Raw genomic sequence first — 16285 nt, 5'->3', positions numbered from 1 at the left:
TCTTTATTTCAAGCTCTTGGACCAAAACCCTCAGGCTTTTCAGACATACATATTTATGTGCAGGTTGATAGTGTTAACTACACATTCATCGATCTACAGACGTGCAGAAACAACAATAAAAAATCGCAATAGACTTGCATAAGTCATTACACATGTGTACTTTTTTTTACACATTTTCAAATCTGTTTATGCACACACAGATTGACAGCACACACAATAAATTTAGCTAGAACTTTGGTGCCGTGGTTCTGTCACTGTAAAATGGGCGACCCTCTGTGACATGTTTCGGCCTAGTTGGGATTCCAGACCTCCCGAACCCTCTTCTCTCAACACTGCAGCTGCAGCTCTCTCATGTGGCCTTGTGTCGCGCCGAACATATTAGTGGTCTCTGAGTCAGAAAGGGCAGCTACTCAGCTTTGAATATCTCCACTGGTGGAGTTTGTCGAGCGAACCCAGACTTTTGTGTAAAGCTGCTGGTATATTTCAGCCTTGGCTTGATAGAACAATGTCGTATAACAAAATGACAATACACTGCAGGGGATATAGTTTAGGTGATGTTATCTGAATTATGATGGTCTCATTACAGCAGATGTGTACAAGCATATTTTTTGTTGTACTACAGCACTTAAAGTTCTTGGGGAGTCAGAGATTATCGTTGCGGTGTTTCTCATACATTTTTATAGAGCACTTTCGCTGGTGGAGTTCGTTTCAAGGTGCCACTCAGATCTCCCACAGTCAGTCTGAAGCGTGGGTGTATAAGCAGCACTGTCTTGACCCTCCTGATTAGACATCTGTCTCTGCCTCATTGCTGCAGCCCACACAATGAGAGAGAGGAGGACTCTTTGTCCTTGTAAGACACCACGAAAAGGTAAGTCTTGAGGTGCTATTATTAGAGGACTGTCAAACGGCAGGTCCACAGCCCTGATTGATCACTCCGGAATTTTTTAATCACCACTTTCGGGGCTGTATCATTGTAAAAGCTCAACGTGGGAAAGTCTTACTGGGTTCTATAGACTGCGGTATGTGCTGTGAATGAGCTTTGGGGTCCATTGTGGACATTAGAGCTGTGATTTGTTGGCTCTCCAGCTCCCTATTCATGTTGTCCCTGAACCCTCAATCTCCATGCAGAATATTCCTTCCACAGTGATCCCAGTGGTGATGGTTTATATGACTGCTCTGTTGATAGAAGACGTTGGATGTCCAGGAATCTTTATTGCTGCAAAGCAATAAAAGTGATGAATACCTCAAATCAGTGTGAAATCATTCTTCCCTGCAGCCCCTGACTTTTAACTTTACACCCACAGTAGGTTTGTGTTTCAGGAAACAGGAAACACAAACCTGAGAACAATATCCTGTTTCAGGAAAGTGGAAGTTCTCTTCTGGTAACCTGCTTCACTTATTAACCCTGTTGATCCTCTTAAGATTTGGAGACCATGATCGCTGCAATTTTTTTGTCTTACTATACTGTTCTTCCCTTTACTTCCCGTCATGACAATTTTTTTTACCTAGCTTAGCTGCCTCAACCTCCATATTGTTCAGTTCTATCTGAATCAATAAATGTTAAACTTTTTAACTGGTTTGTGCCATTTTCCTCAGCGTGTATTTAAATTCTAATCCAAAGTGTTTCATTGGAGACAAATTAACCTAGATCTGCTTGTTCAATGTAGGAGTAATGCTATCCCCCAAAATCAAACTAAAACCAGAGAAACAAAGGTGCATTGTGTCATATGGGTTTGACTGACACACGGATAATATCGATCAACTCATAATTTCTCTAAAGTATATTGATCAGTTTGTTGCAACGTCAATTTCAATTATGCTGGCAAGTGGGATTTGATATGAAATGATTACTTCAATGTCAAATGCCAGATTTTATAATTAATTACTAGTGTGTACAGATTAAGTTTATGTTTAAGTCTATAGATATCAAGCCTACAGATAAAGCTAAAAACGTGCACATTTTTTGTATGCAGGTAAATCAAAAGCAGCTCATTGAATAGTTTAAACAATATTTGAAGTATTTGATGGCATAAAGTCCTAGTTTTTTTCCCGGTATACAATAGTTGTCATACACAGAAAAGAAACACAACTTTGAACAGGCCAGACAAGTCTAAAGTACATTCATGAGCAATTTAGTTGTTATTAAAATACAATTTACTTAAGGTTGCGATTAGTTATAGGGTTAGGGTTAGCAGCCCATAGGCAAAGGAGGTATTCTTGAATAACGTTTTTGGTGGTAGAGACTTGGGAGTGGGCTCTACCCCAACTAATGCTGGCAGGCCCATTCGATTGGTACCATCTACGAGATGGTACGACCTTGGTAAGTGTAGGTTAAAAATACTGAAAGTTTTAAGGGCGGCTGTGGCTGAGGGGTAGAGTGGTCGTCCTCCAACCTGAAGGTTGGCAGTTCGATTCCCAGTCTGACCCATTCGTATGCCGAAATGTCCTTGGGCAAGATGCTGAACCCTGAATGGCCCCCCATAGAATAATAAAGTGCTGCGAATAGATGCACTGTATGAATGTATGGGTGGATGTAAAAATGTACTGTAAAGCGCTTTGAGTGTTCATCAAGACTAGAAAAGCGCTATATAAATACAAACCCATTTATAGTTTTTTTGTTTTACATGGGTTATTTTTAGAGTTGCAAATGGTTTGTGTGAAGCAGACATTTGATTTGATTTGTTTTTTTGGCATGGGAATGTGGAATTTATGAATTTCCCTTGTTAAATAATATGAATAGCATTATACATAATACAGAATTTAACATCACAATAGATAAACAAATTGTTACAGTAGTTCTTATTTTTTCATATCATGAACCTGTATAACACTTCTTTAACAGGACAAAATCTGGGCAAGTGAACTTGTTTTGATTTATTACTAATTCAATATGTGTTCAGGGACAAGCTTTCTATCGCCTACAAAGAAAACAAACGTTTGCTGTATAAGGTGAAACTCAGTTCAAAGCTGTGTGTGCGTGTGTGCGAACGTGTGTTTGTTACTGCAAGGTTTACTCACGTGCTTGTGTGTTTGCCTGTGCCTGTGCGTGCGTGTGCTGCGTTTGTTGTGTGAGTGTATGTGCGTGTGTGAGTGTCGTGCCACCGCATGCATTCACAAACGTCGGTTACTTTCTGGCGCGTCACGTGATCCCCACTCTGACGAATCACGTCGCCCCGATGCGGTGACGCAGAATATTCAAAGTTGCAGCGACGTCCCCTCTCCTCCGTGGCGAAGAAGCGGCTTCCACCTCCAGCGCTTCTGTTTGGAAACTTTATCAAAGTGAAGCGTCTCCATGTTTCCTCACGACTGAGGCGGGCTCTCGGTGTCAGAATGGAGGGCAACGTCATTGGACCGGGTCCGTACCGGGCCACGAAGCTGGTGAGTCCGCTGGTAGCGTTAGTGAGACCCGGTTAAAGACCCGACTATAGGTGGTTACCACCGTGAAGGAGGTCGTTACGGAGGATCAACAATCTCTTTTCATGGAGCTCAGTTGAGAGTGTAACGTCCCAGCTGTGTGTGTTCATATCTTACTTCCACGGGGGGTTTAAGTGTTTGAAGTGTTGTACACTACACTGCGGCTGGACGTGTAGAAGGTGCACTGCCTCTTCCAAAGCCTCTTTGTATTAAAACACATGGTCCTGACATTGTGTGCACTTTAACCTGCCATGTCTTTGTGACAACGACGCAGTATTAGCATTATTAGAAGTAGTAAACCCATTTATAAAGCATTTACCCACAATTTATTTATGTATAAGTACTTCCATTACTAACCGGTGCCTACGTAAAACTTTATGTACATCACATTAACAACTGTGTTTTTTATTCTACATCACAAGTGTATCTACTGAACAGAAAATGATTTTTCCAATACAACAGAAACACGTACTGTATAACATTAAATGAGCAAACCGAATTTTAATTAATTAATTATAAATTGATATCTAAAACCCCCAAGAAGGAAAAACAGAGGGAGGAAGGGGTTTGTGTTGAAGAGGAATATGATGGATTGTTTCGTTATTGTGGGTTCACATGTTAAGGTAAGGAGGATATGGTGAGAGGAATCAACTTAGGATGACTGATAGGAAAGGAGACTTGGTGTTCTGGATCCTGCAATCTTGGCTTGAGCTGGTCTAGGTTTGCTGTTTTTAATTTCATGTAAAAGCATCATGCACAACTCAGTTTTCTCTAGCCGCTTTCAGACATGCACTGAACTCTCCGGACACTCTGGCCAGCCCCCATAGTACAAACTCTGGAGACTGTCCGAATGAGCCCATGTGAGAATACAGCAGAAGGTCCTACAGAGGATTCACCACGAGCGAGTGGGCGTGCTGATGACCTCTCTAACACACGAGGGACACAAACAAAACAAAAACATTAAAAACAATAACACGATTTATGTCAGTATGAAAAAGCAGTGCAGTATACATAGAAGACACCAATAAAGATGTCAAGACTAGCTTTTGGCGATAAGCGTCGACATAGTGTTGTTGCGCTGTAAACAAAATCATGTGATCTCCGCAGCAGAATTTGTACATTACCTCTTGCCCCTGACTGCTGCTCCACCCCTCAACATGAGCCACCCCTCACCTGAACACTCCAGAGATCCCTCTGCTGTTGGAGACTGGAGAATATCCTGCTGAGAAGTAGCTCCAGAGAAAGCCCGGACCTACTTGTGCGGACAGCCCATGTGCGACTGTGGCTTGGGGTCTTCAACCGCCTCTCAACACTCATGGATTAATGTGTTTATTATTGCACAATAATTTACTGAATTTATGGACATGTCATAACATGAAAGGTCAGAATTTATCAAACCTACAACGGGACGTTATTGCATTGATGCAATAAGCCATTTTTCTTTTACAGGAGGCTGTTAACAACATGGATGCAATGTTCTACTCAAGTTCCCTATTACAATGTGGCAGCGAGCCAGAGTGAACAATACCAGGACCCCTTGCTTCCACTGTTAATATCATTGATATATTGTAGGGAAAGCCGAGGCGTAGATGATACAATGATTGATGGCATAATTCCCTTTAGCTGCTTCAGGTTTATAAATCACAAATAGGAAGTTATTTGCTGAATCAGCAAACTTGAGTTATGAAGTTTGGTTCTGGTGCTCTTGAGAAGCAAGAATAGCCATAGAATATGATTTGATGCTTGCACTGTTAAGTCAAAAAGACATAACACAGTAGATTGATTTAATTGATAATTTAATTAATAAGGCCAGTTGTTGGTCGGGGGGGGGGTATATAGAGCTGCATGTTTATGTGTGGGAAGGTTTTTGTGATCAAATGATAAAAGCTTAACGCATAATCTATGGAATCAAAAATCATTAAAGCTGCCACTTTGTTGGTTGTGTTTTATTACTTTTTTCAAATGATAAGCCACTCCAATCCCCCCCCCCCCCCCCCGATACTGTGAACTCTTGGCTCTTGCTCGTCTCTGCTTTTTAATCTCATCACACGCTGAGCTCTTGTCAAGATTCCGAGCTGCCTGTCAGCAGCCTCTGCTTTATACAGTTTAATGCTCTGCGGAGTTGTAATGACCTTGTGTTTCCTCATTCTCTCTCTGTCGCTCTCGCCCCCTGCTTTGATTTGTTTTGTTCATTGTCATCCTATTCATTTGAATACTTAGTGAGATCTAATGATCCACGAGCCCTGTAACACCTAAAGCACTACTGGAAGATAATGCTCTATTTGTTGTGATGCCGACTACTTTTCTGATGTCTAGAAGAGATGAGGGTTATTTCAGGGCAGCATTGTTGTGAGCGATACAGTTTTACATGCTAGAGTAGTCTTGGATGTACTTATAGTAGAAAAATGATGTGCATGAACAAAATGAGTTATGAATATTAACATGCCATATTTAATTGAGCTAGATTGATTGCAAGCAATGTCAAATATGCTACTGGACTGAAGTGACTGTATCTAATTGTGTTGGACATTCTACAGCATTTCCTGAAACTCACTCTTGTATCTCTCCTTGTTATGAAGTGGAATGAAACCATTAAGCTCTTCCGTGGGGGCATGCCACTGAGAAGGCACTGGGCAAACTTCCGCTACTATGACTGCAGTTTCACAGGATCCGAGGCTATTGATTACTTGCACGAGCTACTGAGGTGCAACTACAACTTTGGGCCTGAGGTGACTCGCTACCAGACGCTGCAGCTGCTCAGGAAGTTCTTCAAGGCCCATGTAATTGAAGATATCAAAGGACGTCACGGGACAGAGGACTTCGAGGACAACAGTCATCTGTACAGGTACACCAAAACACCACAAGACATTTTCGCTGCGACTTCGACCCCTTTTTTCCTCCTTCGGCTGAGCTCTTTGTTTTATCTTTCCAGGTTCCCCACACTGTCTCCTCTGAAATCTTTTCCGACAAGGCCTCTGTTGAGAGACAGCTGTGACCTGCCCAGACTCATCCGCTGGGATGACTATGAAGAATTGCCTCAACAGGAAAATGTTGCACCCCTGAAGTCTGCTGTCATGGTGAGAAAGCCAAAAATGTTTTAGCCCATCCTGTGTTCTCTTTGACTCATGCTGCAGGAACTCTAGGCAGCTTAGGCGCTGTGGTGACGGTAATGAGAGGATATTCGTCAGTGTGCATTGTGAAACTACATATTTTCACATAATAATTTGGACTCGTATTGTTATAATATTTACAAAAACACAATACAGGTTGTTTTTCAGACTACAGTCAGACATTAGAAAGAAGGAAAACTAAACAATTCTGCTCATTGATGAAGTGAGCCAAAGATTTTATAACTCGTTTAACAAGGCCTTTAATTGACAATCATATTTTTGTGAGTGATCACATTGGGTGCCATAAAAAATAACTCTGGCAAAACAAACTGAATTTAAAGTGCAATTATCTCATCTTACAATGTAATTGCGTTTGGCTGCTCTCCTTTCTGTCCAGATGGTAGATGGTAGGAAAGTCTTTGCATAGTTTCTTTTTCTTTTAATGTCTATTAGGTGCTGTGCAAAAAACACAATGTTTAAGTTGTGCTTGAAGTGTCTAAGTTTAGCTAAGTCTAGTATTTGTAATATGACATTTACATAATATTTACTCAAATGTAAATAGAAAAAGTAAAAGGTACATTTGATTTGATATGATGCTGTAGAGGAGCCCAACAAAACAACGAAACACTTACTAGAGTTTCTGGTTCAGTTCAGATCTCGACCTCAGTTGTTTCTTGGTTCCACAGCATTGAAAAATGAAGATTCTAACGATTGGTCCACCACATTTATATATATATGGAGGAAAAAAACAAATAACATCACACCCAACAGTGTAATCGGTTCCTTTTGAACAAGTAATTAACTACTTTTTGACAGAAATTTTCCATATAGTAAACATGACCATATCTGACACAATGTAAAAAGAAAAAACCCAATTTTTTCCCAAGTTGCATGAGGCTATTATTGTAGATGTAGACTGAATCTATTTACTATCTTTCTGCTGCTGTTGTGTCATCTAAAATAAATGTTTTCTCTTCTCTTCTTTTTGATCAGACTTCAGATTTGTGGAATAAAAGACACAGTGTAGCGATTGGAGACGTTAGCGAATGCAAGCTCATACGGAGGAAGGAGATTACTTCAAAACAAGTGGACCACATTTGGAAATCAATGACTGTTGCACAGTAAGTAACTCTAGTACATTACTTTTTGGGAACATTTCCACTGTTCATGCTGACTTTATAAATCCATTTCATGCTGTTGCTGCTGTTTTAGTTTACAGAGAGTGCTGGGCCTGCAGTCATTGGATGGAGTGTTAAACCTCACGCATGTGAACAGCAAACACATTTTTCACAATGTGTTCAGTGTTAATAAGACTGGTATAGTCATTCTGGAGAACAAAGCTGGTATGATACATCAAATCACTAAAGCAAGAAAAACTTTGTTTCTTTGATGTAACTTATAAGACTATTTAATCACGCCAATTTTTTTTTCTGTCTCTAGAGGACATGCCCTATTGGGTGGTATCCGCAATGAAATGCCTCGCCAACTGTGAGTATATATTTGATATATGCTGATTTTAAACATAAATGTACTAAAAAAAGTACTAATAAATGAAAGAATGACAATAATCCATCAGAAAACCTCATATCTTCCATTCCCTTGGCCATTTTGGTACTTCTCAGTCTCATGAGATTTTAAACTCAGGATATTGTGATGCTGTACTGCTAGTTGAACAATTTAGGTGTCCTGGCCACACTAGGTTCATATGCAGCGCTTGCAGCTGGGAGCCGGCTTCGGAGCTGCTAATACCAGCCCAATGTTTTACATATGGTCGAATAAAAGTAGGCCAAAGCACTCATAGCCATACATCTTCTAGTCTTGCAAATATTTCACAATCAAAATATTGTTAATAAAAGTCAAGATGTTCCATGAAACACATACGCCGCTTGTGCATCCAGTGTGGCTCGGCTGTTGGCTGTAGTCCTAGTGTACCCATATTCCATAAAGTCTTATGTGCCATTGTGCTTTTATATTTGCATGTATTTAACATTACGTTTGACTTCTTTCTCAGGGCCAAATGGCAATGAAACCAAACAGCCAGTGTACCCAGGTTTCGAGAGAGATGTTCTGAGAACAGTGGCAGATTATTTTCAGAGACTCAAAGAACCCCTGCTGACTTTCAATCTATATGAAGTCTTTGTCAACATTCTTAGTAAGTACATCAAAATTTGATTCAGCTCCTAATATATGCTCTGTTCTACAGATAAACCCTGTGATCCAGTGTTGATCTTAGTCGAGGCTTTGTGTGTTTGCTCTCAGGAGAAAGACTCTTCTCTCTTCATATCTCTGCAGGTCTGCTGCAGGAGGAGGAGGAAGCCACTGAGGCGCTTCAAGTCAGCGGTCTGTTACTGCCGCCGCCCAACCGAAGACGTCTCCAGCTGTTACTGCGTCTCATGGCGCGGGTCTGCCAGAATCCCCACCTGCCTCCACTCAATGACACTATTACCACCCGCACACTGGTACCACTTCCCATCAATCATTCACTACATGTACACTACACACAACGTCCCGCACACAAACAATAAAAAAGTGGCAGTATATTGTAAAAGGATTAATTTAACAACGAGGAATTATTCTGAAGTAGCTCTGGACCATTAGAACAGCCCATTAAAAAAGGGCAGGTTTACAATGGGCACTTCTGTAGTTCAAAATAAATGACACAAACATAGACTTTAAAGTCAACAATTGATAGTACCATCATCTTTGAAGTCCTGAGGTACCTCAGTGCTGATGTTCATTAACTTACAGATATAGTATTTGATATAACAGCATGAGTCATAAATACTTAACAGCTGCTATGGACCACAATGATTATTTTACCGCTGGTTGTTTTTCATCTTTCTGCTTGTTTCAACACATTTGCCATACTACTGATGTAGTGTACATTATCCATTCAAATGTAGTATTGTATATTCAGGTATAACTTTCACCAACACTGCAAAGTGTCCAGCCGTAACACTTCTACACTAGAACTACACACTCCAAAGAATAGGGAATACAAGGCCACATTTCTCCAGGGAAAGTAAGATATTTTATAACCCACATTTCACTGCGTAAACAAACTACATGCTTCAAGATAAGGTGCTGAAAAAGGGAAGACTTTGCAAGATATAGGAACATACCAGGAGAATATATTCTGCATTCTAGATTTGAGTGAGAATTTTCTTACTTGACTGTAGGAACAGATATCTCTGGCTGGCAGCATTAATTATGCTCCATTTTCTCGTGTAGATATTACCAATAGATTCATAACTATCAGTATGCCGCACTGTGCATAGACAATTTAAGCTTAACTGCTGTGGCTCAGGGGTTACAGCGCGTTGTCCACAGATCAGAAGGTTGTGGTTTGATCCCTGGCTCCTCCTGTCTGCAAACCAAAGTTTCATCGGGGAAGATACTGAACCCTAATTGCCCCTGTGTGTGAGAGCAGAAGTGCAGCATATAGTAGTGTGTATGTGTATGTGTGTGTGTGTGTGTGTGTGTGTGTGTCAGTGAGAGAGTATGTGAGAGTGTGTGGAGGTTTTACTGTAAAGCAATTTGTGGTCCATAAGTCTAGAGAAGCACTACATAAATATAGTCCATTTACCATTTAATGTATAGTGTATCTCAAAGTGTAATTGTTAAACTGACAATTTATATCATACTTTTTTGTTTTGACAACAGACAACATAATAATTTTTCCAATAGATAATATTGGTTGGTTCAATATCACTTCAATAAGCTGACTGGAGGAGCCTGGGTTCAAACTAACAACCTTCTGATTAGTGGACAACCCACTCCTATCTCCTCAGCTCGAGTTTTTCCAGTTTGGCAGCTGGTTTCTAATCTCTTAATCCATCTCTTATCTTGGTCTCTTGTCCAGATGCTGCAGATGTTCTCTCAATGCGTTCTGGGCTCAGCAGATGAGATGGACTTGGACGAGCTGCTGGCCACTAAACTGGTAACCTTCATGATGGAGCACCACAACACCATCTTCCAAGTGCCCTCCAAGCTGCGTGGCCAGGTTGAGGAGCATATGTCCCATCTCAAAAGAGTTCAGGTTAGTGGATTTTCTCAAGTTACAATCTGTTAACAAACGAGTCGATTAAACCTGCTGCATTTCTGCTACATCTGTTCCCTGTAATCCATACACACATATCAATTATGGTGCATCACCGTTGATGAAAATGTGCCAAATGTGATTGGTTCCATAGTTTTTCATGTGAATGGAGATCTCTTGACTCTTTACAGGCCTATTATTATTGTCTGTCTTGGGTGATCCGATCATAAGTCGACTGCTTTAAGTGGCCACATTCTTTTTCACTGTATGAGAGCAAATGCATCCTGGGCCATATATAAAGGACGACCTTAGTATCTTTACACTTCTCTGTGTTTCCCATACATCATAACAAACTGAGGTCTGTGACAAAGAGCTGTCGGGCCTCGGACCCGGCTCAATCTTCTTCTACGTCCTCAGATTAACTACAGCAGCAACTGGGTCAAATCACTGCAAGGTCACTTCGATGATTTTCTTTCTTATTTCACTATATCAGACTTACTAAGACATGGGTGCAGTATATTCCGATCTCCATCATAGCCTGAACATTAATATAATCTCTTCCTGTTTTGGCTATTTGTGAAAGTACAATGTTCTTTTTTGTTGCTCCCAGGCTTTATATCCACCTGAATTACAGAGCTTTTATTTGGAAAATCTTTGAACATGGGTCTGAAGATTGTGTCTACTGCTTAACGGACCCTGTTAAATAGCTGATTTGCAATTTTTTGAAAACACAACACCAGTTGAGTAAATCATTCAAACTTATATATCAACCAAACATGTGAACTGAACTAAAGCAAATTCAGTTTAATTTCAGGAAAAACAAGCAAACAGCCAATTCTTAACAGGCAGGTTTAGAGTGACAATGCACTAGTGAATTTTAATATTATTATATATTGATGAAAATATGGAAAACCCACTGTTAAAAGAGTCTATGTTCAACATACAAAAGAAAAGCTGATCGATTTTTTAGATTTTTTTCTTTGAATGTGACAGCATGCAAAGGCTTACACTCCCACACTGTGAAGGGACCAAATGCTTTTATCATTATTGAATGCTATAGATGGGATTTTAAAACCAACCCCTCTGCACACTGAACACTATTCATATGTTCGAGCCATATTAATTATCCTCATTTAAGTGTCAAACCAGCAAATCATGAACCACCCACTGAGAATTGTATTAAAATTTCTGAGAAACCAACAACATTTTAATGTTGACTCATGATGGGATTACTGATTTTCAACATTAGGCAATGATATTCTGACTAAACAAAATTCTGTATAACATAGTTCACATTCTTTTCACATGTTTTCATAATCACTTACTGACACCTATAGCATTTTATTAGACCATGCTGACTTTGCTTTACGCAGTGCACATTAAGAAGTTGATGGTTTGTCACAAATCCAATCTGCCACTTTTCTGTTTCCCATATATGCTGTCAAATGTTGAATGCATTTAACCTTATTCAAATCCATTCCCTTTGTGTCTTCCATCAGATCAAATACGCAGGTTCAGATACAGACTTTAGTCTATCTCCAGCGTTTTGTAAACAAATCCGCAGGGTGGAGTCTGAGGAGCAGAGGGTGATCGGTACACAGACCCCCCTGCAGCAGCTTCTGGAGGGTCTGATAGCAGACAAAGAACTCCCGGCCAAGGACAAAAGAAAAAGGCTGAAACAGGTACGTCCACGCGATTAGGAAAGGATATGTGGTAAGTCTTTGGTCAGAGGAATACGGTAAATTAAGATTGCTTCTGTGCAATAGGATGTTAGCATTTTTATATAGTCACTGGAATTAATCGAGTTTTACCAAAGCAGTTCTCTTTTTTCTCAGTTTGAAGGTTTTTAGAGGCTTAAAAAGAGTTGAAAGAATGCAGTATAAAAATAACAAAATATAAACACATTTCTGAGTCAGAAAACAAACACGTTAAGATGGATCACCTTCCCTTTTCAGTTCCAGAGGTCATACCCGGAAGTCTACCAAAATCGATTTCCAACAGAGGAAAGTAAAGCTGCTGTCATACCGGCGAAAACCCCTCGACTCAAACCTCATCTCATGTTCCTCAAGAAACCTTTTCAGCCTTTTCAGAGGAGCTGGAGTTTCAGAGCATGATTTGCCACCACTGACATATCTACACTTCTGGCTGTTTGTACATCTCAACCTCAGTGTCCTGAGACAAAGAGGAGTGTGGCTGACATGGCGCTCTGGCCACAGGCTTGGTACTTCTGATTAACCACTATGGTTTGTATTCAAAATAATGAATTTGACTTTGTAGCACTACTGAACTTAAGACACTAAAGGTTCCGTTCACTCAAATTTCAAAATATTTTTGAGATTTCCCACTGATTTCTAGTAATGCACATTGTGTTGTTGCTGTGGAACATTTGCAACTATTTCCAACTTTTAACAAACAGTGCATACAGTTAATGTGGAGGAGGGAACTTACCATTTAAGGGCATCTCTATGTTTGTACTTATTATTGCCAGAACACTTGAATAGAATACAAAATATCTGAAACATTCACTAACTGTAAAAGAACCACTGATGTTTCCTAAAATACCTGTTTTGTAGTTTTTGTAAAATTGTGTATGGGTTAATGTTTCAACTTATATGATACTATATTTTACAAAGCATTATTTACTATTGAGTGGCTTTGGTACCTCAACACACTGCAGTCCAATGAAATGCATGCAAAATAGACAAAACACAAGACAATTACATAAAAACATCTTCACCAATATCTCAATGCCTGGCACATGCAGCAAATATTTAGATCATTATCAATCTGTGACAGGAAAATATCAAATATAGTGTATATATAGTAACCTATATACACAACATGCATGCAGGGTATGTATCGTACCTCTAAACTTTTTAATTTGCTTATATTTTGTCTATTTTCACATGTTTTCAAAGATTGCATTGCATTTAGCTCACAGAGCCACTGTACTAAGATATCAAATTGGCTAACTTGAATGAAATGCATTTCAAAAGTGTTAATGACCTATTTGGTTTTAATGTTGTAGGTTCAAAAACTATTAATAATCAAAGTATGTCAATCTTTTTAAATATTTATATTGATAAACAGCTTAATATTGTAGCTTGTTAAACTGTACTGCAGGTGCAGTGATTCCTAAAAGAACTTCAGCCCTGGAATTTCATGGGCTAGTCTTATTTCACGATCACTTTTCAAATATGGAATGGTGATTTTGATACTGCATCATAAACGCATGTTTGAATGAACATATCAAGGGTTTGTCCAGAAAGGGAGTGTCTGTGTCTGTGTGTGTGTCTGTCTGTGACGTGTTACCTAAAAATAACCTATAGTTGCATTTAAGTGGATAATTATGTTTGTATGAATGAATATGTGGGTGAAAATTGTTTTAAAAATGTTCAACAATTTCTATTGGTTTATATCATACCTTGTCTCAGAGAGGGGAGGAAGACGCATGAGGTTTATGATGTGCTGTAAATTGTCACCGCAATTTTTTCTTAAACCCTGTAATTTACTTGATTACTGTATGTGCACTCTACTTTCATTTCATGGTTTTACTTGTTGGTTTTATTCTGTATATAAGAACTATTATCTTAATTGGTACATATTTCAATGTCTCTGATGATCCTTTGGCGCTCTTTGTCATCATTTTCTGTTACCTGCTGTTCTCTCATGTCAATCAGGTTGTTTCTCACTTAATTTGAAACCTAAATTGTTTAAATTTTTTATAATGATTAACTGCTGAGTTTCATAAATGCGCTTGAACAAAGTGTTAATGCTGGAAAAACTGTTACACTTGAATTGCTGCTGTGTGCTGGAAAAAAATCAACAGGATAAAAGTGAATTTGTGTTGATGCTGATTTTCATATAAAAACTACTGTAATTGGAAGCTCTTCTCCTTTTGTGGGTTATTGGTTTTGTTTGAATTTGTCAGATCGGTGAAAGGCTGTTTACATTTAACTTTTAACTGGAAAATATTGTGTTATGCGTGTGACATTAATACATTTATCAACCATTATCCAATTATATTAACAAGAGTTCTGGTCCTTGAGGGATTTGTGTCTCAATGGGTCTATAAATGCAGCCTAATTAAGCATTGCATTAAATACAAAACAAAAGCAAACACAGCATAGCAGGGAATTCAAATCTGCTTTTATGCAATGTTTAATTACCATTATTCTTTAATATACATCTGTTTAAGCAATGTGCTTTTCCAGAGGATGAGGGGGGTACAGTTTTGTATTTTAGAGGAGATTTACAGTTGTCTATTCCTTCCCATTATCTCTCATTTCTTGCTGCGTGCACATATAAAAAGCTTTCATCTGAAGGTAATCATGCTGCGTAATGGAGCTGCAGGGAGGTAAAGTGATAGTGAGATGATTAGCTGCAGCTAGGGGGGGGGGGGCCGCAATCAGCAGCTGACACCTGCATGATTTCATAAGGAAACGTCCAACGGGATAAACACTTTGGGCTCGTACACAAGAAAACGTCCACTTCGCTATCACAGCACTACCTTATTTGCAACCATGCTGCCAACAGCGTTTCTTTTGTTCAGTGTGAACATACCTCTAGGTTTTTATATCATGTAGATATTATTATAATAGATTTTGAGTGGGCGGCTGGGCAGAAAATCCAGGCAAAAACTTTGTGCTGTAGCATTCATTATCGTAGTGACAAAGATGCACACTCAGAGTGAACAGACTTGTTGCTTAGACCCATTTCCTCTCTGATGGATCGAATGTGATCCAGTTTCATAATTCCAGTCTGGTGTGAGGAGCGAGAGTCATCTGTAGGGAACCACAGGTTAAGGAGCTTTGTCCAAGCAGGATTGTTTAGAATGGGCACTGCACTAGTAATGGAGCTAACGCTTAATGACTGCAGCTCTCAGTGAAAGAGGTGTCAGTAACACTCAAATGAACAGTGGTGTGGAGAGGTCTGCGCTTATCATGCCCCAGGTATTATTAGAGCATTAATATTCCAGCCTGTGCGAGTGCAGATAGTCTAGTAAGTGTTTCATCCAGGGCGATTGGGCCTAGCTGGTCTCTGCGGTGGAGTGGAGGAGTGGGAATTATCTCTTAACTCAGGGACCTCTTCAGCCTTTGTAACCACGGGGGGGCAAAAACCTGACGCGAATACAAAGCAGCCAATTGGCTGACATGGATGGAGATTATATAAATAGCATCTCACACCGCCTGGAATACTGCTTATGGTCACATGACTCAACTGAGTTGTGCCGATATGATCTCTCGGAAATTGACCGAAACATCAGAGGTAACCCATGAATGCTGGGAAACTTTCATTTTCCTGGGCTGCTGTCTTAGAAAAATATAAATTTCCTGTCAAGAGTCTTACTAAGAGAGGGCTTTTGCATTTGTATCCAGCTGTGTCCCTACCATGGCTATATTGACGTTGCTATAGTCAGTGGCCTCTCGCAGGGCTTCAGCTGATTCTTGGAAAGCCTAAAAAAAAGTCTTTAGCACTACTTGTATCATTAAAATATGTCTTTTGTATGCATGGTAAAGCCTTTGTGTGTTGAAGTTCATTCTTAAGGATACAGATATTAACACCGTGCAATAAAACTACAAACAAGTCCAATTGATAACCTGCAAAAACACTAGTCAGACTTTACTTAGCTTGGTGATGGGAAGACTGTGAATACCGACTGTCTCTGTCTGTAGTTTGAGAGAAAACATGGCATAGAAGAGTAAGTAATTCTGAGACTATT

The 16285-nt window shown here is 39.6% G+C and overlaps 1 protein-coding gene across 1 annotated transcript; it reads left to right on the top strand.

Annotated features, from left to right (window-relative positions):
• The first annotated feature begins 3212 nt into the window (after positions 1-3212).
• Positions 3213-14449, top strand: depdc1b (DEP domain containing 1B). Its single transcript, XM_053433460.1, has 11 exons — positions 3213-3378; positions 5994-6259; positions 6347-6491; positions 7518-7645; positions 7737-7867; positions 7965-8012; positions 8536-8676; positions 8817-8983; positions 10387-10563; positions 12063-12245; positions 12519-14449. The coding sequence occupies exons 1-11, from the start codon at positions 3331-3333 to the stop codon at positions 12675-12677; spliced, it is 1593 nt and encodes a 530-aa protein (XP_053289435.1). The 5' UTR covers positions 3213-3330; the 3' UTR covers positions 12678-14449.
• The last annotated feature ends 1836 nt before the right edge of the window (positions 14450-16285 follow it).

This window comes from Pleuronectes platessa, chromosome 10 (genome assembly GCF_947347685.1).
Source record: "Pleuronectes platessa chromosome 10, fPlePla1.1, whole genome shotgun sequence".
NCBI lineage: Eukaryota > Metazoa > Chordata > Actinopteri > Pleuronectiformes > Pleuronectidae > Pleuronectes > Pleuronectes platessa.
The sequence above is the reverse complement of the archived record's forward strand: the minus strand, read 5'-3'. Positions and strand labels throughout refer to the sequence as shown.

What these genes read in the sequence shown, in the direction of transcription:
- depdc1b (XM_053433460.1), top strand. Translation starts at nt 3,331, where the DNA reads ATGGAGGGCAACGTCATTGGACCGGGTCCGTACCGGGCCACGAAGCTG. An exon ending in CCCATCTCAAAAGAGTTCAG is followed by an intron (nt 10,564 to 12,062) that starts GTTAGTGGATTT and finishes GTCTTCCATCAG; the next exon opens with ATCAAATACGCAGGTTCAGA. An exon ending in AAAGAAAAAGGCTGAAACAG is followed by an intron (nt 12,246 to 12,518) that starts GTACGTCCACGC and finishes TTCCCTTTTCAG; the next exon opens with TTCCAGAGGTCATACCCGGA.